Source organism: Buteo buteo, chromosome 4 (assembly GCF_964188355.1).
Source record: "Buteo buteo chromosome 4, bButBut1.hap1.1, whole genome shotgun sequence".
NCBI lineage: Eukaryota > Metazoa > Chordata > Aves > Accipitriformes > Accipitridae > Buteo > Buteo buteo.
Window position 1 is genome coordinate 26485972 of NC_134174.1, and position 19691 is coordinate 26505662.

At 47.8% G+C, this 19691-nt stretch overlaps 3 protein-coding genes across 6 annotated transcripts; 1 reads left to right on the forward strand and 2 right to left on the reverse strand.

Annotated features, from left to right (window-relative positions):
* Window positions 1-652: 652 nt before the first annotated feature.
* PIN1 (peptidylprolyl cis/trans isomerase, NIMA-interacting 1) lies at window positions 653-14080 on the reverse strand. 2 transcript variants are annotated; one of them, XM_075025185.1, is made up of 4 exons: window positions 13988-14080; window positions 12052-12252; window positions 5282-5392; window positions 653-1916 (listed from the first exon to the last, which is right to left on the reverse strand). In XM_075025185.1, the coding sequence occupies exons 1-4, from the start codon at window positions 14043-14045 to the stop codon at window positions 1807-1809; spliced, it is 480 nt and encodes a 159-aa protein (XP_074881286.1). In that variant the 5' UTR covers window positions 14046-14080; the 3' UTR covers window positions 653-1806. The 2 variants fall into 2 exon arrangements, with proteins under 2 accessions (XP_074881286.1, XP_074881285.1); XM_075025184.1 differs by having other exon boundaries at window positions 13982-14079.
* A 312-nt stretch (window positions 14081-14392) lies between these two features.
* On the reverse strand, window positions 14393-15419 carry UBL5 (ubiquitin like 5). Of its 2 annotated transcripts, none has more exons than XM_075025186.1 (5): window positions 15347-15419; window positions 15083-15144; window positions 14903-14986; window positions 14704-14741; window positions 14393-14604 (listed from the first exon to the last, which is right to left on the reverse strand). In XM_075025186.1, the coding sequence occupies exons 2-5, from the start codon at window positions 15136-15138 to the stop codon at window positions 14561-14563; spliced, it is 222 nt and encodes a 73-aa protein (XP_074881287.1). In that variant the 5' UTR covers window positions 15139-15144; window positions 15347-15419; the 3' UTR covers window positions 14393-14560. The 2 variants fall into 2 exon arrangements, with proteins under 2 accessions (XP_074881287.1, XP_074881288.1); XM_075025187.1 differs by having other exon boundaries at window positions 15083-15140; window positions 15347-15402.
* Window positions 15420-15440: 21 nt separating this feature from the next.
* FBXL12 (F-box and leucine rich repeat protein 12) lies at window positions 15441-18075 on the forward strand. 2 transcript variants are annotated; one of them, XM_075025189.1, is made up of 3 exons: window positions 15441-15561; window positions 15652-15724; window positions 16292-18075. In XM_075025189.1, exons 1-3 carry the CDS (start codon window positions 15458-15460, stop codon window positions 17063-17065), a joined length of 951 nt encoding a protein of 316 aa, XP_074881290.1. In that variant the 5' UTR covers window positions 15441-15457; the 3' UTR covers window positions 17066-18075. The 2 variants fall into 2 exon arrangements, with proteins under 2 accessions (XP_074881290.1, XP_074881289.1); XM_075025188.1 differs by having other exon boundaries at window positions 15441-15724.
* The last annotated feature ends 1616 nt before the right edge of the window (window positions 18076-19691 follow it).

A 19691-nucleotide genomic window follows, 5' to 3' on the forward strand; every position in this document is an offset into this window, starting at 1 on the left:
GTACTTTTCTTTTTTTTTTTCTTTTTGAAATCAATGTGTAGCTATGGAAACCAACTTTTATCTGATGCGCAAGAGCCTTCCATCTCCCCAGCATAACCAGCAAAAAGCAGAACTGCAAGTGATATTCAGATGTTTGGTTTTGGTGGTCACAGTAATTGGAGAGAGTACATAGGAGATGTTGCCTTTCCCCAGCTCTAAGATGAGAGTTTTTAGGAAAAAAAATCCAAACAACACACTGAGGAGCCACTCTCTGTAATGGCTGATTTCATACCACAAATGGAACACCAACACCCACATTTGCAGAACTGAGGAGAGGTAGGAAGTAGTTATTAAATTGCACTAGAAGTACCAGTTTCACCTTATCTGAAGTAATACCTCATACCAGGATTTAAACAATTCTTAAGAAATTGCGACTCAATGCAAAGCAGGAGAACCCAGCGCCAGAAGAAAATAAAGAATATTAGCTTATAGCTTAAGACAAATTTGGAGAAGTTTTTCTTAATACCACGCAAGCCACGTTTCCATTTCAGGATTTAAAAAAAAAACCAACAGCAAGAGCCAACTCAGCACATACTGCAGAGGTTTTTGTTTGTTCTAATAGAAGCAACAAGATCTCTACAGGCAAAGGAGGAGAAATAATCAATACCAGAGCTCTTGAAATGTTTAATTGGAGAGGGCTTTATTTTCTGCTTAAGAGAACTGGAACTATACAGCTGGTTTGCATTGGACCAAAGCTGGGATTTATTTTTTTTTTTTCGTTTTTATTTCGCTAAACATAAGCAATGCAGTGTAACTGGAAAACAATGACTTACAGTGTTTAAACCACAAGTGGATCGAGAGGAGCTTGAGAAAAAAAAACAGCCTTCTAGCTAAAACTGAAAATCCACAATACAGTCCGCCCTACAGAATGGCACTGTCGTGTCTAAATAATGGAGTGACTCCAGGCTGGAATGGGAAGCACACAGCATCCTACGTACCGCTACACAGCTCAGGCTGGCTACTGATCTTCCTGCAGTGGGAACTACTGGCCGTTAGCCTCTCTCGTTTGTAATCAGAACCAAAAGGCATCTTCAAGTTTTAGAGTCAAAGCAATGGCAGGAGCAGAGAGAGCTCCTGGTGCCACTGCGTGACGGGACAGAGGGACGATCCTCGCCGAGACAGCTGCATTAAGGGAAGCTACGGACGGACACCGAGGGAGGGGTGCCCCATGCTAAGCCGGCTCATCGTTTGGTATCTTACGGTCAATTTATGAATGGCTTTAGTAAATCAGTTCTACAAACCAATGGACTGGACTGCAGAGCAAATTCCGTTCATTCAGGTTAAAATGTGTTTAAACGAACATGCAGAGGGTTGGGGAGTTCATTCCGTCATAGCACCAGAGTTCACAAGTCAGCTTCGCCATCATCAGTGCTGCGCTGCATTAAATACTCTGTGTCTCTAACAGGGTGGACGTGGGAAGCACTGAAGTGCGACCTTTAGCATTGACAGTTCCTCAGCTTAGGAGACATGTCAATATAACTCAAGCAGCTGTGGCATGCCAGAAATGTTGTTTTTAACATTCTCTCTGCTTATGAAAGATGCTACTGTCTTATTTTGATTGTGTTCTCACCCTTGGCTAACCATGCATCTCTGCAGGTGAAAAACATTGTGTCAGGTGCCACAGAAGATATTGAGATATGAAATGAGCTTTTTTTTTTTTTTAAACTGGATATGAAGTTCATCTGGGAGAGTGCAGGGTTGGAGTAGGTTTTGTTTTTTTTCCTTTCTTCCCTTCGCCCTTTCCTTTCTACATGTCACCAAGGCACTTCACTCTGTGCGTAGGATGATGTGGATCCCTGATTCTGTGAAAACTGGTCCGCTCATCTCGCCAGCTCTCAGCGCAAATGAGGCATCTTCAAAAGGTTTCTGCATCTGACCTGCAGAGAGCAGACACCAGAAAGTTCAATTAAGCTCAGCAACGAATGGAAGATCTTTCTGAGCAAGCAAGCCTCAAATGAAGGCAGCTTCCAGGCAAACAACAAAGTCACCAATTAATAACTTGCAGGGGGTGTTTGTTTTCATCTGCTCCCAGAAGATGATTCAAAACAACTCATTCACACATGCACGTACACAGACATTTTCTTTTTTAAACAGGGGGTTTGTTCAGATCCTACAGACATGACTGCAGCAAGGAAAGATACTCAGAGAGCTGCGGACCCAAAAGGCAGACGAAATCTGTTCTGCAGACTCACTGGCACAAGTGGATGTTCGTCTTCCAGTTTCATGTGCCCTCCAGGTACACAGGGGGAATGCATGTGGTGTGTATTACAAGCTGCACTAAATAATTTACAAGGCACACGTGGATAATGTCATGACCTAGATAAGAACTGCTCTTAAGGCTCTGGTCTCCAAGTTGCTGAGTTTCAGGAGGTTTAGTAATCCAGGCTCAGGAAAGGCAGAGGTGCCCAGAGGAAGGACCCCACACAGGGATTCATGAGTGCAACCATGCAGCTCTGCAAGGGCGGAAAAGGAAAAAGCAGCACAAGGGCTCAGCCAGAGTAATTCAAGCCAAGAGGAGAGACACCAGCCTGCTACAGGGGGGTTCAAGGGGGACAGTATTTTTGCCCGGTTTCCCATGACAGAAGTCAGAGCAGAGAAACTGCCCACCCCAGCTGAAATAATGAGGTTTTACTGTTACCAACAGGTCAAAGTCTCACCGGGGGACTCTCAGCAAAAGCTTCAGTGGAAGGACAATATGCCTGCGAGGGAAGACCAGGAGGTGACAGTCCCCCAGGCACAGAGGAAACCCTTACTCTCTGCTCTTTGCACTGACCACGCTTGCAAAGCTCGCCTCGATATGCCTGAGGAGATGTACCGACCAGCATCTTGCCAAAAATGCAACATAAATCTCCTGTAAGTTTATGACCCTTGTCTCCAAGCTTCAAGGCAGTGCTGTAGCTTTGGACTCCGCAGCACATTAGCAGAGGTCTGCAGAAAGCTTCTAGGCAGCCTGACAGCTGGATCATCAGCACACATTGCAGCGATATACTAATCTCTTTGCAAACTAAACCTTCCCAACCCCTTGAAAGACCACACATTGCAGATGCATCGCTTCTAGCCCAGCAGCATCTTCAGAATTTATGTTTCATTTCAGGACCTCCATCTATCCATACCCCCCTTTCTCTAGCAAGGCAGTTAGATGCTACACAAGATGCTCAATTCCTCCCTTTCAGGATTAGTAATAGCTTCAGCTTGGTATTTTCCCCTTCCAAAAAACGTGTTTTATTACTGAAGTGACCTGATGCATATGGCTTTCCACAGTTTCGCTTCTCTCCTTTCCACATTTAGATTAATTGCTAGGAGAGGCAAGCAGCTTGCCTGGCTCACAAGCTCCAGTTACAAAGCCAGTGTCATTCACTGTCAGGCAAACCTGCCTTGTCACCTGAATTTTTTGGTTATTTTCCACTAGGACCTGAAATCTTTACTTCAGATGAGGTAACAGCCTCCTTGCTACACCACAGTGGTCTTCCTTGAGCAGAAACATGACTTATTTGAAGGGTTTCAGGAATACAAATTGAAATGTTTTAATAACTTCACCTCTGAAGTAACCAGTGCTCCAAGTTCTAGCAAATTACATTTTCAGCCCAGTAAAAAAGAAAAAAGAAAAGAAAAAAAAAAAGAAAAAAAAGAAAAAAAAAGAAAAAAAGAAAAAAAAAAGAAAAAAGAGGCAGAGAGGGGGGTGGAGTGACAGCTCAGGGGTTTGGCCACCATGCATGGTTCCAATGCCATCTAGTGGAAACTGGCTTTTGCAACATTTCTTTATATTTTAGTGCAGCCAGAAAGAAAAAAAATCTCTTTCCATACATCTCCAAAGAGCACAATGAGCTGGGTTCCCACTGAACCCAGACGAGCAGACACAGCACCCTAGGATTAATGTTTCATTATATATGAATCTATAAAGTATCACTGTTCAGTCCTGTCTCAAAGGATCTGTTTGAGGAAGCAACTGTTGCTGAACTGTAGCAACACTGCACCCTAGAAAGGAACAGTGATTAAACCCAGTATTTTAGTGGCAGGGAAAAAAACCAAACCACCAAACTACATTCCTGAATACAGTTTCACCTGCCAAAGCCGGGTGGCCTTCAGCTAGCAGGGGCTGAAAGAGTGATTCAGGGGCCCCTTCCATGGTTGCGTCTGCAGCAGCAGCGAGCCCACTAGCGTTTTAAATATTCCCAGGACATCCTAAGTGGGGTAACAGCCTGGCATGGCGAGGCAGCTACGCAAAACCTCCTGCAAAATCTGTATACTTGCTGCAGGGCACAAGCCCGAGACGAGCTTCTGAATGCTTCAGTCCACGAAACCCGAGCGTGAGCTTAGGAAAAACACTTCCATTAAAATGACACGCCGGACTGCTGCTCGCCATTTCAGACATGGGCAGCTCTTACTACAGATCTTCCTCGGGGATTGCTGCAAGTTCCTATGACTTTGGAGCACGGATTATAACAGTAAATATAGCATTCTCTCTCCCTGGCAAGAACCTTTCTTGACCTTCTTCAAATAAAATATGCATGGACACCCTCGCTATAAAAAGATTTTGGTTTGTTCTTTGAATGTTGTAGCTGTACTCATGACATCATTGCTTTATATTTTCCTCCTAGTGGAAATTACTGCAAAAAGCACTCGTAAGATAAAGCAAAAGAGGTTTCAATGTTACGCTTTCCCATCTCAAAGATTCTTCCTCCCACACCAGCAAATCTCATTAATGAGGAAGCATCCACGAGCTTTTTGTTGTCGCTCCCTCACTGCACTGATCAATAATCCTGTAACAAAAATCTCTCACCAGCAACATTATTTCAGTGGGCTGTGAATTGTTCTTATTTCCACAATTTGTTAATAGCTTTCTCATTGAAGATTAGAATGCCAAATCATTTATCTGGTGTGCCGTTAACAAGACTTATCCACTTCTTCCTCATTCATGGCTTATTACGCTGTGCAACTGGATTTCCATTCAGTGTAGCTGGAAAATCCTTTTCCAGAGGGAAAAGCCAATTTCATGAAGGGCATTTGTACATCATCTCCTCTCTGCCTAGCATAATATTACGGTTGCATTCCTAATTGGTTTAACTTCTAGGCATCAAACTACATTTCCTGCACAGCAGGCCGCCTAGCATATAAATCCATTTTCATGTTCATTCCCCCAGCAGCAGGGTGCATTATTAAACCCAACCCCCTGCCAAGAAGATCAGCATCAACCCTGTCATCTTGATCTGGCATTCACGTTGCCAGGCTGAGCTCAGCTTACCTCTTCCAAACGCACCCAGATCGCCTCCCGCTTTTGCCGAGCTGCAGTCGCTAAACTGGGAAGCGAGAGATTCAAAATCCTCTTCTCCTGATTTTATCTTCTGGATGTAGCCTGTAAGTACAGGGAATAATTCAGTCAGGGGAAGGAAAAATGGGAAAAAAACCCCAAACCCAAACCTGACCTTAAGGTTTACATCCCTCAGCAAGAAGGGCACAAACAGCCACATACACACACCACATGCACCAATTGAGGCTTTCAAACCTCCTGAATGAAGACAGAGGCAGAACTAAACTTTCGTAGCACCCCAAAAGCACTCGTCTCAGGGGTTTTTTTTTCCAAGCACGTTTCCATCTTTGCACCATGGTCCATTTCTATTTAAGCTTCTATTAAATAAAAAAGTTGATTCCACCTCCTGCTACCCCTGAAGCATGGGAATTTATTATTGGGCTTGAAAATAGATGAGCTTTTGATTTCAGCAGAGCTCACCTCGGTAGAAGACCAAGCACGAAGAATCCCTGAGGAGTGAATTATTTGTCAAGACAGCTTTTTAAAAGGTCAGTTAAGAAATATTCGTAGCCTTACCCGAGAGCTCTGCCTCACTGTTCTGAATCTTTCTGGCCCAGCAGAACCCCCCCCTGCTAGCTCATAACAAGAAAACCTAGGAGATAGATCATATTTTCCAGTCAACAGCTTGATAACACGACTGTGGAGCCCCTAATTACAGACACTGACTGCTCTCGGAGATGAGCAAAGCACAAGTGCCACTGACACATCCCTTAACACCGCGTGAGGCAGCTTTTCATGGCTTCTTAAGATGAAAAGAAAATCCTACGCAGCTTCATGCAATTCAACCAGCTTCAGCTCTTTCATTAAAAGGAGCGTAACCACTAATTAAAACCCCAAGCCATCACCGGTCTGACCTGCAGCCACCCCCCTACCAAAATGCAATTTAGTACCAGTTGCAAGAAATGTTTTTGGACGAGGACAGCCATGTAAGCTGGACTCGAAGCCTGCGACCAGCAGCTATATCTGCTGTAGGTCTGGCTGCCAGTTAACCCTCCACCTCCCCAAAGCAGCCTGCTCCTGCCAGAGGGGCTTGCTTTCTGCACTTTGGACCACAAGTGATAAATTAAGACTAAATTACACTGCAAAAGTCATTCATCCGTGTATTTCAAGCAACGGAGCATCTCCCAGAGGAACTCAACTACGTGTGCCCCAGAGCACAGAGGAACAGCCCCAAACCGGTGCTGCGGCTTCCAACCCAAAGCAACTCTCCATACCAGGTGAAATCCAGCTAAACTTATTTCTCGCTAGAGATTTGTTTAATTTTTAAATCCCTCTTTCCAGAAACCTCCCATCACCTTTTGAAAGAATCGGCAAAGCCTGACTGTCTTCCATTTTAGAACTAAGCAGTCTTCCGCCTTCAAAAAGAAATACCAAGCAGCAACTGATTTTCTTTTAACAGAAAAAAACAAGAGAAAAGAAATGTTGTTTCCCCTCAAAGCTATTAAGTCTCCAGGTTTCGATAACTAAACTTCCTATTTCAGGTCACTCCCATTTAAGCCCTGTAGCCTGCATGTATAAGGATTCTGCACTTCGCTAGATAAACCTCTAAAAAAAAAATAAATTGGGCTGAAAATAGTTTATTCCAGCCGCAAGCAGTGCGAGATCCCTACCTGAAAAAGAGTCATACACGTAATTCAAGAGCTAGGCTTTATTATTTGGAGGGATGCTCTCACAAAAGTAAGAGGGTGGTTTATGATGCAAAAGGATGAGGAAATAACTATTTTCAAGCTCGCTTTAATCCTATATACTTCCATACACCTGAGGAAATATCTGTGAGGGCTGGGGGCAGGTAAGAAAATATTCCTTAATGAGAGAATGGAGAATGGCCTCTTAGGAGATGACACATCCAGCAGCAACTGAAAAAGCAGGTTATCAATTTTTGAATGAATACTTTTATTGCAGTTTAATGCCAGCAAGACCAAAATGAAGGGATTTTAAGTCTTCAGATTAGTCTTCTACCCTACAGCCCATTTTTCCTCCCCAAATCAGTCATCTCTTTAAATCAACTGCCACCAGTCTAAATCTTTGGAATTCAGCAAGGTGTTCAGGAGAGCTAGGTTTGCTTTTCCAGCTGGACAGGCCAGGAGGAAAGGCTACCAAAAAAAGGGAATAGGAGATTGATTACCTCTTGTTCTGGATTTTTTTTTTTTCAACAGGTGTCCTGATTATAATTCAAAAGCCATAGAAAGTTATCTTTTATTCCTAAAGGGCATAAACTGCTTTAACAGAAAACACCAGCACTTGTTACTTAAGTGAGATTATACACATTTATCCTACCTGCTGCTTAGAGTGCACACGTACAGGTAGAGAAAGTCTAACATAAAAGTCTGAAACTCTACAAAACTTAAGACAGCAGCTACTTATCCTGCATTAAAAAGAGAAAAAGGATTATTTATCTGGGTGGAAGACAGTTCACAGCATTCATACATTTTAGGAAAGAAACTGATACTCATTCATCCTGTTAAACTACGCTGCTTGAGCATAAACAGTCTACTTGCTGACAAAACAGAGTTTATCCTAAAAATCCATGTTTGCACCACCATAAATACGTATCTGACTGCATACAGCTGCCAATCCCCAGCAAGTATCCATCACACACCACAACCAGAAATATCAGGAATTACAGCTTTAAGATATATGGTGATGTTAAAGGAATAAAGCATCCAAATTAGGATATAAATGTAAACACTCTGATCCTTAAGCTGTCTGCCCTGGTCACATCACCAGGTTGCTAGTGCTAAAGAGTTTCATAAGCATGCAGAGCAAACCAGTCAACTACATGCCGAAACAGAATTTACTTATTAAAACCTCCTAATTTTATGCCAGTGACCAGCCTGAGAGCAAAATCTGCCTGTCAACTAGATGAGGGTTGTCCTGGATAAAGCCTAAGGCTTTTTTAAAGCTAAGGCAGCCATTTCAAACCACCTCTACCAGAACAAGACACCTGCACCTGGTGTCTAAACTTTGGCTCTGTGAAGTGGGATTAATGAGCCTTTTCCCCAAATGATCTCAGCCATTTAGAACAAATTATGCAGATTAGGTACTGTCCAGGTTTTAATAAACTACCCCTAAAAATCTCCAGACATAAGTGAAATTGAATAATGGGAGATTAGTGCCAAAAGAGCAGGATGAAGAATGGCAATGGATTGTGCTGAAATGGGGAGTTATTGGGGAAGAGAAGCTTTCAGGGTCTGAACTTTGGGATGAATCCTAGCTGATTCTGCAACAAGGAACAGGGGTAAGCTAACAAAACATGCAAATAACAAGCTGGAGGGTGGGTAAGCACTGTCAGCAGAAAGGAGGATCAGAATATTCAACGTGACCTGAATGACCAAGCAAGATCCAACACCACCAAGCAAACTCACGTATTTACAAATGCGACAACAAAAAATCATCTGCTATACGCAGAGAGCTTGGTCAGAAAGAGGAGGCCGTAAATGCAGAATTACAAGCAACTGCAAAACAGGCAATATGACTTTAAAAGTGAGGAACACAGCACTGAAGTCATGGTATCCTCAGCAGGGAGAAGGGCAGTAGTAAATGCCACAGTAGAAGGCACAGCCAAGAGCTAATCTAGAATATTGCATACCACGATGAACCCACGCTCAAGAAAGATTAATCAAAACTGAAGTGCAAAGGAGGGCTAAGAGTAGAAGCAGCAGAAGGGATGACCTACATTACCAGAAACTAAAAGCCTGGTTGGCTCAGTGTGTGAAAACAGGCTGGTAAAGAGCAGGGCTCTCTAAATCCACTGAGAGGTCAACATCAGGAAGAAATTAAATTTAATTAAGTAATTAAGCAACACTAATGTAAGAAACACCGGACAGAAACTGATCATAAGCAGTATTTAGCTGGAAACTGGGTTTCTACACATCAGAGCAGAGATGGTCTGGAATAACCTTCACAGCAAATTCAGCCAGAACCCTAACTGCTCCTTAAACAGCACTTGGTAAAGCTTGCAGAGGGGACTAAGAGGTTTTGCTACCTTTAATACCAGGGTCAGGCTCAAATTTGAAATTTCTTTCTCGTCCCACATTCCCTGTGATGTTATCACCTATCAGAAAAGCACCAGGTGAGCCAAGTCCTCCAACTCCTGCTGTAACACAACTGGAGAGCTAACCTACATTTAATCCTCCACTGCAACTTTCTTAATGGATTAAAAATCATCCACAGACGACGCACCCCTCCAGCTCTCTCCACTCTCCTCCCTTATTATCAGAGAAAAGCCATCAAATGGAATATTTGACATCAGTCAAGTTCACCTACCAAAAACATTTATCTTTAGTATCGTCCCCTCTCCTGTGGGAACAAAGAACTCCCAAATCAAATTTCTTTCTCGGATTTTTATTGCATAAAGCATTAACACCAGAGCTACGTTTGGAGGGAGATCTCTCAGACATAACCGATCTCCAAACAAAACATGAAAATGTGTGGTACTGTGCCTGTCAAACAAATTCCTCCCTAGAGACCTACTTAGACAATTCTACGCTATAATTACATTCAGCAGGTACAGTACATCTGTTCAGAGAAGTTCATTGATGCCTGGCTGTCAGGAGCCATAGCGGAGCTAAGCTGTGCATCCTCCCAGTAAGTTTCAGCTGTTCTAGAAACTCAACTTACAGTCATTTTCAAGAAGCCACCACAAAATAATTAATCCTAAGCTGATGTTCCCTATGACCTTCCCAGGAATAGTGTTTATTGGGGACAAATGTGGACGGAAAGGTGGTTGGGTTGGGTTTTTTTTTGACAATGGTATTTTCATGACAGGAATTAATTCCCTAATAGCCTTTACCAAGAACACACGCAGGGTATTTACATGAAGTCAAGTTTTAATCAAGACTCTTTCCTCTTCAGACACCACAGAGAGATTATGAAACAAAGGAGTTATCTGACAGCAAGAAGACTCTGAAGCTGTCAAGCTTAATCTCATTCTTTTGAGCCACGGAAAGTTTAAGCTGTTTCTTTCCGTCACCTTACCAGGTAGCAAAGAACTGCAGTATCTCAAAGAAAAGCACCCAAACAATGAATGATGACAATTGTTGAGTCCAAATAACGTTATTCCGGCTTCTAAAGATAATCAGTTTACAGAACATCTATGTATCAAAAAGTCTACCTGGTTACAAGCTCCTGAAATACCTCTTTAGAGATAACAAGACAACTTTCCCTTCTAAAATGTAAGTGATTCCCCCTTACAAAGATCCAAGTTCATCAATGCCTGCTTAAAACACGCCAGCATCATGCGTCATTTAACCTCTGATCTGCAGAAAGCTCTGCACTGGCCTTTTGATGAATGTCACTCCAAGAGATGGCTCTAGAATAGTTTTATTCTTTTTAAAAAGAAAAAAAAAAAAAGAAAAAGAAGAGAAGAGAGACAGAGAGAGAATTTGCAGCTTGGCTGAAATATTTCAATCTATCTTTGCAACAGTCTCAACTCCCTTGGCACAAATCTCCACACTCGGCATGCATCCTGCTTTATCACCTCCAGTCACGCTTTCTCAGCCACCCTAACCTGAAGGAGACAATTCCCTAAAAAAATTCCCATCTGTGCCAGTTAATTTAACCTCCCCTTCCAAAAGGTGGTGAGCAGATACCACCTGCTGGTCACCGCCTTGGTGCTTCAAGTTATTTAGCAAAAAAATCTCCCCTCCCGGCCTTCCAAACAAGAAAGGCCTTAGATTTATTGCTGGTTAGGACCGAGGCAATAGTCAAAACACCCTCCCTATCTTCCCTCCCTCATTGCTGAAGCCATAAAAAGATAACACAGGCCCAGTACTGCGGTACATATCTGTGCGCTCACAGCTCACAGTGCGTCAGCTAGCCTTTGCACCCTCACTGCCAGAAAAGACAAAGCTGCCCACTAAAGAGCACGGTCTCGGTTTCATCAATTAATCAGTGGGACTGATTTAAACCTCACCCCAAGCCCTCAAATTCTTTATCCTGAGAAGCAAAAGTCAGTAAAAGCTCACCCCAAGCCCTCAAATTCTTTATCCTGAGAAGTAAAAGCCAGTAGTAACAGCTGGACTTTGAACTTGCTTCCATAAGATCAAAAACCTCGATGCTGAAGAAACATGACATCAATTCAATTCCACTGCCAATGCTGCAAGGAAAAATCTAGGCTGCAAAGATCAACACCACCTATTGCGGAAGACACCCAGCGCCCTCACTTCTAGACCTGATCACAAGCCAGAACATTTTGGGGAAAAACCCAAGCAGATTAGGTCATCCATACAGCCTCATGTAAGGTCGATTGCCTCCTACAAGCAACTTGATTTCAAGCAGAGGTTAATGAGAACTTACTCTAAGTTGCTATCAGGGCAAGGAGTCAAGTGACATTAAATAAAAAGAAATGTTTAAAGAACATTTGTTTTAGCTTTAAATAATTTTATTTTTAATATAATAATACACATTTACAAAGAAAATACAAACAAACCTCTGAAATAACATTACAAAAAAAAAACCACAAAGGGGAAGACACATGGGCTGGGACCTATCTTTACATCATTTAATCGTACAGCAAAACTGTTTCTCTGAGTGGCTGGGCCACACGAAAAGTCCATGTTCAAAACACTTGGCTTAAAAAACTTTGCTTTAGCAAGTTCACGACACACTGAACCACTCATCTCGGGGTCCAATTCTAGCCTTAAAATGACTTTTCCCCTTCAATAGTATCATATTCTCTCTCTCTCCCTCCTGCATTTACTTGCCATTTATAAGCTCCAGTGCCTCATCTTTGGTCCGCGTGATCTTTTCCTGCCTCCACGACGAGGGTCTTCTGGACTGGTTGTGTTTCACCAAGAGATGTGAACATCGCACTTTGCTAGGCTCCCCTTGGCCGTTCTTCCCGCTGCCGCTGGGCCGCTCCCACTGGCTGGCATTTGTGATGTGGTTGAAGTAATACACACGGCCTGTGGACAGAGAGAGGGGGCTGGGGTTAAAAAAAGCTCCTGGCAGACCCCAAGAATCAGCTTCTTGACCCCAGGAATCAGTTTCTGACCCCAGGAATCAGCTTCTTGACGCCGTAGACACAGAAGACTGGATTTCTGTGAGTGCTCAGCCACATCCACATGATCAGCTCAGCCCCACGAGGTAGGAAACAAGACTTTACAACTCCACATCATTTCCTACGCAAGCATTTCCGTTGGGAAGCGCCTTTAGTCAAAGCAACAGCCCCACGCAGAAGCAGGCTCCAGCTGCCTTTCCAATTCACGACGCTCCCACAGATCAGTGACAAAACACCCACTGACACAGTCAGAACCACAAACACCCCCAGGCAACACCCTGCCACTGCCGGGAAGGCGGACAGTGCCAGGTTTCTGGCCTGGGGATAAGACTGTGTTTCACTCTAGCCCTGTTTACAAGGGTGAAGCAGCGTAAAGTCTCTCCGTTAAGCACACCCCACAGCAAACGTGGTGAGTTACCATCAGCAGAGACCGCATCTTTGCATTGCACAGACTTTTCCTGCTGAAAATCACCTTTTTTTCTACCAGAAAATAAGACCTTCCTGCACAAGATATCCATGGTTTCCCCAGGTAGCAGAAAACAAAGCTCCTGTGAAGTCATCTCTCGACACATTCAGCATTAGTCAGGTAATTCTGCTGCTAAAGGCCTTCCAGCGCTCAGAGCCACGCGTGCGTTTACCTGCGATAACTCACACCATCGATTGAGATGATTTCTGTTTTCTTGTAGCGAACCATTCCTCCCAAAGCTCTCCACTGAAGCTAACAGCAGACTAGACTCAAGAAAAAAAGCCAAGCAAACCAAGGTGAGGGATTGCAACAGCAGAGCTGCACGGCGGGGAGCTACGACCTGGTAGCAAAGGGCCCAACTTCCTGGTTGCAATCCCAACCAACAGCCTAGACCTGCTAACTCCAGACAGCCACGAAGCTCCTTCCCTCCAGGATGCTTCAACCACAGTAGTTCTGGCAAGGAAAAGCTCACACGGGCCCCTCTTTTCTCTCAGCCTCATTGCCTCCACCTCAAACAAGCAGCCGAGCTGAAGAACACAACCTCCTAGGAACTGCTTTTGATCCGCTAAGCGCGGAAAGCTCGCACCTCGAAGGATGAAACCCTGTGGAAAGCATCGTCCTGACCCACAACTTCCCCTCCCCGACCCACCGCAGCCCCACCAAGGACAAAGCGTCCTGCCGCGCTGTAACCTGGCCTTTTATAAAGAAAATTCCCTCGGCTCTGCCACCCTGCCCCGCTTCTCTCCACCGGTTACCCCAGACGGAGAGAAACCCCTCTCCCCAATATATCCGCACGACCCAGGCATCCCTCCCCTGGCAGACCACGGTCCCAGAGACCGCTTCACCCCCCCCCCCCCCAAAAAAAAAAAAAAAAGGGGGGGGGGCACAACGCTCCTCGGGCACGGCAGCCCCGGAGCCAGGCACCCCACAGACTCCCACCCTGGCTCTCAGGCCCACCCCAAGCCCAATTCTCCACATCCAACCTCCCCCAAGCCCCCGGGCACCGCGGACGGCCCCCTTCAGACCCCACCGAGGCCCAGCTCGGGCCCACCGGGCCGTCCCCCAGCCTGGGCCTAAAAGCCGGGCCCTCGACGCCCCGAGAAGCCCACCGGCTCGTCCCGGGAGCAGGCACCACCCAGCCCCCTTGTCGCTCCCGGTACTTGCTGACCCGTACCGGAGCTGCGGCTCATGCGCTTCTCCCAGCCCGCAGGCAGCTTCTCCTCCTCCGCCATCTTCCCTCGGCTACGCCTCCTGCACCCGGCCCGGCCTCATTGGCGCGGGGAGAGGCGGGGCGAACCCACCCCTTTTTTTTTGCCTGTTCCCATTGGTCCGAAGGAAGGCGGCGCCCAATCTCTCCGCACTGCCATTGGTGGAAAAAAACCCCAAAACCCGCCCTTCTAGCTTCCATCGTCTGCGGGCGGGAGGCCGCATTGAAGGCGGAAGCGCTCCCGGCCACGTGACACGGGAGCCGGACGGTGGCCGCGGGCGGACAAGAGCAGCAGGAAGCCGTAGAGCAACCCACGGTTCGGTGCCGGTCCCCGCCGCCCCCCCCCGCCATAGCCACACAACAACCAAAAACTCGGAGAAACACATTTATTATAAACCACTTAAACACTCCAGGGCAGCTACAGCACGTTTAAAGTCTCAAAACAGGGCTCCAGCTCAGCCATACCGGGGCAGAGATGGGGGGCGAGGGGGGGGAATCCCACGGAAAACACCGGGAGGAAGCGGGAAGGAATGGGAGCCGTTACTGGTAGTAGAGCTCCAGGTTCATGCCATCGTGGATCTCATCTGGAGGATGGAGTTAAGGAAGAAAAAAAGGAGAGGGGGAGCATCCAGCCTCAAGTTTTCCACCCCCCACAAATAAAACACCTGCCCGGAGAAGGATACAGTCGCCCAGCGTGACGTGATCCTTAAAGATGGTGTACCTGCGGGGACGGAAAACACAGATATCAGGCGGCCGGTACCGTCTCCACGGGCCCGGGATCGGGGGGGGGACGACCGACGGTCCCTCCGGGGCCATCGGTCCCGCCCCCCCAGCCATCCCGGTTCAGGGCCTTCTTCTACCCCCCCCTCCGGTTCTGCTCACCATTTCTTGAGCACAATTTTGTCCCAGCGAGTCCCGGTCTGTGCCGCGATCAGCTTCTTCAGGTCGCGGATGGAATCCTCGGTGCTGGCGGAACCGTTAAGGAAAAAGCAGAGGGAAACCGGGAAGAGCCCCACCCCGTCCCCAACCACCCCCCCCTTTCATCCCGGTTCCCGGGGATACTTGCATTTTACTCGTACTTTCTTGCCCAGACGGTCGTTGCAGACGACTTCGATCATGGCTGCCTGAGGAATGAGAGGGGGTTAACGGGGGGGACGCACAAAACAGACCGGGGGTTAACGGGGAGGAGCGGAGAGGGAGCGGGAAGGGGAAAGAAGGAGCGGGAAGGGGAAAGAAGCACCGGGAAGGAGTTGTCGGTAAAGAAAAGGGTTAAACAGGGAGGTTCTAACCCCACCGGAGCCCCCCGAGCCCCCCCCCGGTACCCACCGAGCTCTGCGTCACTCCGCCACAGTCCTTACCGCGCCGGATCCGGAAGCTTAAAGCCGGAAGCGGAAGTGACGTCCACAACTCCCGCCTTAAGTGTCGGGAACGGTCAAGATGGCGGCGGCGGCGGCTAATCCGGAATTGCCGGTGTTGCCCGATTCAGTGTTACTGCAGGTTCTGGCGTTGCTGCCGTTACGGGAGAGGCTGCGGGCGGCCAGGTGGGGACCCCCCCCCAACACCCTCCTCAACCGGGGCGGTACCGGCACCCGCCCGGTTCCCGGTTCCGATCGTTTTCCGCCTCTCCTCAGGGTCTGCCGGCGGTGGCAGAGGCTGGCGCTGGACCGGACGGTCTGGAGACATGTGGATTTGAGTCCGCACCGGGTACGGACCGCCTGGCCGCCTTCCCGCACCGGGCGGCGGCGGGGGGGGGGGGAATCACCCCACTGCGGGCGGGGGGGGGGGGGCTTAGAAATCGCCCCACTGCGGGCAGGGGGCTGGGGGGGGCTTAGGAATCGCCCCACTGCGGGCAGGGGACTGAAATGGGGGGGAAGGGGTCATCCCACTGCAGGCAGGGGGGTGAGATTGGGGGGGAGGAGGAATCACCCCACTGTGGGCAGGGGGCTGAGATTGGTGCAGGGGAATCACCCCACTACAGGCAGGAGCTGGGGGGAAGCAGGAATTGCCCCACTGCAGGCAGGGGGCTGAAATAAGGGGGGAGGAATTGCCCCACTGTGGGCAGGGGGCTGAAATTGGGGGGGGGGTGTGGAATCACCCCACTATGGGCAGGGGGGGAGCAGATATTGCCCCACTGCAGGTAGGGGGCTGAAATAAGGGGGGATGAATCACCCCACTGTGAGCAGGGGGCTGAGATTATGGGTGGAATCACCTTGCTGCAGGCAGGGGTGCCCCCACCCTGTGGGAACAGGCCTTTTTTGTTCTTGCCCCCAGATCAGCTCCCAGACCCTGTGGCACCTGGTCCAGCAGCATCTCCGTGACAGCCTGCGGACTCTGCGGGTACGGGGCGCGCTCCACTCTGGCAGCAAGAGGCGGATCCTCTCCCCGGCACTGCTGGCCGCCCTTGGGAAGCGGTGTCCCCAGCTCCACCGGCTGTGCCTGACAGAGACGGACCTCCGTCCCATCCCCTACGAGAACGTCCCCCCTTCCCTTATGGCGCTGGAGCTGAGTCACTGCGAAATCCCTGCTGCCTGGTTCTGCAGCTCTGCCGCGAGGGCCCTGCCCCAGCTGCAGCATCTCGTTATCCGCAATGTCCCTGCCTTTTCTGATCGTCATCTGTTGAATGTCGCCTCCCAGAGCAGCCTGAAGACTCTGAGCCTTTGTGGCACCTACCGCGTAACAGATATGGGGATTCAGAGAGCGGCTCCGCACCTGGAGGAGCTGGAACGCCTCGTGCTGCGTCACTGCGTCATCGGCGACTCCGCCGTGGGCTTCATCGGGCGCCACATGAAACATCTCCAGTTTCTGGAGATCAGCGACACTTACTCCCTGACGAACGCGGGTCTGGCTTGTTTAGCAAGCCTGCAGCGCCTGGAGACGCTCTGCCTTGACGTTTGCGATAAGATTTCCCCGGGTGCTGTTATTGCTTTGTGCCAAGCACTGCCCCAGCTGAGGAACCTCAAATTAGGTGGGGCTCGCTTTGAAGACAAAGTAATTGATAAAATTCAGGCGAGTTTGCCCCACTGTAGCTTCTCACTTACTCCTTGATGCACAGCCTGAAGCAGCGGGGCTTTTGCCATTTGTCACTGTTTGCCTGGTTGCTGCTGGATGTATTTTTGGGACAGAATTTACACTGGGGCAAAAACCTAAAGTGTGTTGTGTAAAATGGTTTGTTGGGAATTTGGTTTTGGTAGGATCCCCCCCCTTTTCCGTGAATCAGGAGCATAGGAAAGCCGGGGAGCGCCCAGCTTTTGGGAACCCGACTGATGAGCTGACCAAAGACTGGCTGAGGTTACAAGTTTAACCTCTGTCTGCTCCTCTTCCCCCACCGCTAAACATCAGGCAGCAGCTTAACGAGCACAGAATTCAAGGAGCAAAGTGAGGTGCCCTCCTGCCACTGAAAAACAAGCTGGCAGCCCAAACCCCGGACTTCCAGTTAATATCTAACTCCGGATTGCTTAACCACCCTGCACGTACACTCCAAACTCTGCTGGGGAAGAAATAACTCAGTGACGTGTGCCAGAGCTGCTGGAGCTTTCTTGGAAGAGCTCAGGCCATCTGCCCAGATAGCGAGCGTTTTCAGCCCAGGATATCGCCTTGCTTCTACTTTTCTTCAAATTCAGTTCGAGTTACTCTTCAGAAAGGTTTTGGTTGCGGGGCTTCCTGAACGCCTGGTCCCAAGAGCCACACGTCCCATTTGCGCAGCGATCGGGCTGGCACGTGCTCTTGGGAATCGCCAGGGGTTGCCATTACCTCTGGGTTTTGCTGGGAGCAGCCACGTTTCCTCATCCCCTTTTATTATCCGCATTTTCCTCCTCCCTGCAATGTCATAACACCAGATAACTGACACCGAGCATTGTGACATTGCTATCCTAAGGATGTTTTTAAATCAAATACTGTATTTATTAAATAAAAATGCTTTTGTATTATGTTTTCTCATGCTACAGTGTTTTAACTGAACTAACGTCTTTGTTAAAATAAAGAAGTCGTGCAGCTTTTGACACTGAGCAGTGTCCTTGGGCATTAACAGCTGAAGAGCTGCTGTCCTGGGACGAAGGTACAAGCAGGGGTCATCGAGTCAGGACATTAGCCAGGCTGCGGCCACCCAGAGCTTGGCACAGGAGTCCCTCAGAGAGACCCACCTATTTGTCTCCCGATTTAGTCAGCCCTTCAGTCCTAGCAAAGCTTTTTTTTTTCCCCTTAGGGCAGGGAAACACGTGGAATTACAAAGAGCTCAAATCAACACCCAAGTCCTGGATCCTTTTAACACCCCGATCCCCTTCCCGATCCCCTTCCCGAGAGATTCTCCTACGTTGTTCACGTCCTCCCTGAGCCAGACTGACCGGAATGTGAACTGATGTTTCCCCACAGTTGCTTGTTGAGGGTTTTTTTACCTCCCTTAGGACAAGAGAATTCCCCTAGGAAGCACAGTAGGAGGATTAGTGTCTCAGCGGAGCCTTTTCTGGGCTCTGCCTCGAGATACAGCTCTCTTCACCCCACACAACACCTGCCCTCCATTCAGTTTACGCAATAAGCAGTTCGCTTTCAGACAGACCTGGATGGCAGTGACCCCCCCTGCTGCCCGTGATGAAATCCTCGTTGCTGTGTGTCTCATTAACAACCAGTCTTTGTGCCCTGGCCTGCTTTTTGTTTTTATACACAATCTCAGTGTAGCTTTGGGGCAAATAAACAACAGCTAAATGCCCCAGCTCTGCTTTGGAAAGCATCCCAAGGCTGCTGGCTTAATAACTACTGCTACATGTTTATCACAGGCCCAGAGATTGACGCTGGAGTAATTAGCGTTATTAAAACTTCAAGCACTCTCTGTCCCAGCCCTCTCTGGGCTCGGAGCATGAAGGTAAAACAGCAAAAGGGAAAATTAAAACCAGTAAAAAAAATCCGTCAGTCAGTCAAGGCGCAGCTCGATGCGGCGAGAACCTAAATGTTCTCTCAATGTTTGCAGTGGGATGTTTGCAAGCCTGACGGCACAGCGCTCCGAACAACGTAGTTTAATATCTGATGGTCCCAACTTGCCAGTTTTCCATCATCTCTGCAGAGCGCATAATTGCTAAACGTGGAATAGCACAGAACAGCAATTACAAGTTTATGTGGCGCAAAGTGGGCTTTTCAGGTTTGGAAGCGGGAGGGGAGCTGTAAATATCGGATGACCACAGGCAAATTATAGGAATAAAGGACTGAAAGGGTCTTTTTGAATCATCAGTTCTGTTTCTGCCCCAGTAGAAGAGCAGCTCGGCTTCCTAGCACTTGTACCGAAGCTCTTGGAGGGTGTTCTAGACCCTTACTGCTTCTAATTTCCAAATTCAGGGGGTTTCTACTGTTTATCTCCATTTCATCTTTCGCCAACCTTTAACTTGAACAGTTCTTCCCCCAACCCCACCTTAACAGCTGTCTTTACGTACAACGCCCAACTGTTTTAAACATACAGAATAAAAGACTTAACAGAGAGCCAGCTAAATCCTCAGCGAAGCCAGTGCATGAAACGGCTCTCCTTGTCCTCTCAGGGCTGCGAGGAGTAAGCTGCTCCCATCACACAAAAATTTTTATGGCACACTCATCCAGCTGCTTTATCAGACCCAGATCAGTTTTATTTTCTCAGGCGAGGGCATCTGTTGGGGCATTGCTTGTGCCTTCAGCTTTAGTTTCCAAACCAAAG

Coding starts and splice junctions, on each gene's coding strand:
- PIN1 (XM_075025184.1), bottom strand. CDS start 14,045: ATGGCGGAGGAGGAGAAGCTGCCTGCGGGCTGGGAGAAGCGCATGAGC. Junction 5,393..12,051: donor GGCACTGGAGCTTATAAATG/GCAAGTAAATGC, acceptor CTGTACTTACAG/GCTACATCCAGAAGATAAAA. Junction 1,917..5,281: donor TCTGGGTGCGTTTGGAAGAG/GTAAGCTGAGCT, acceptor TGCTCTCTGCAG/GTCAGATGCAGAAACCTTTT.
- UBL5 (XM_075025186.1), bottom strand. CDS start 15,138: ATGATCGAAGTCGTCTGCAACGACCGTCTGGGCAAGAAAGTACGAGTA. Junction 14,987..15,082: donor AAAGTACGAGTAAAATGCAA/GTATCCCCGGGA, acceptor CGGTTCCGCCAG/CACCGAGGATTCCATCCGCG. Junction 14,605..14,703: donor TCACGTCACGCTGGGCGACT/GTATCCTTCTCC, acceptor TCCATCCTCCAG/ATGAGATCCACGATGGCATG.
- FBXL12 (XM_075025188.1), top strand. CDS start 15,458: ATGGCGGCGGCGGCGGCTAATCCGGAATTGCCGGTGTTGCCCGATTCA. Junction 15,725..16,291: donor TGGATTTGAGTCCGCACCGG/GTACGGACCGCC, acceptor TCTTGCCCCCAG/ATCAGCTCCCAGACCCTGTG.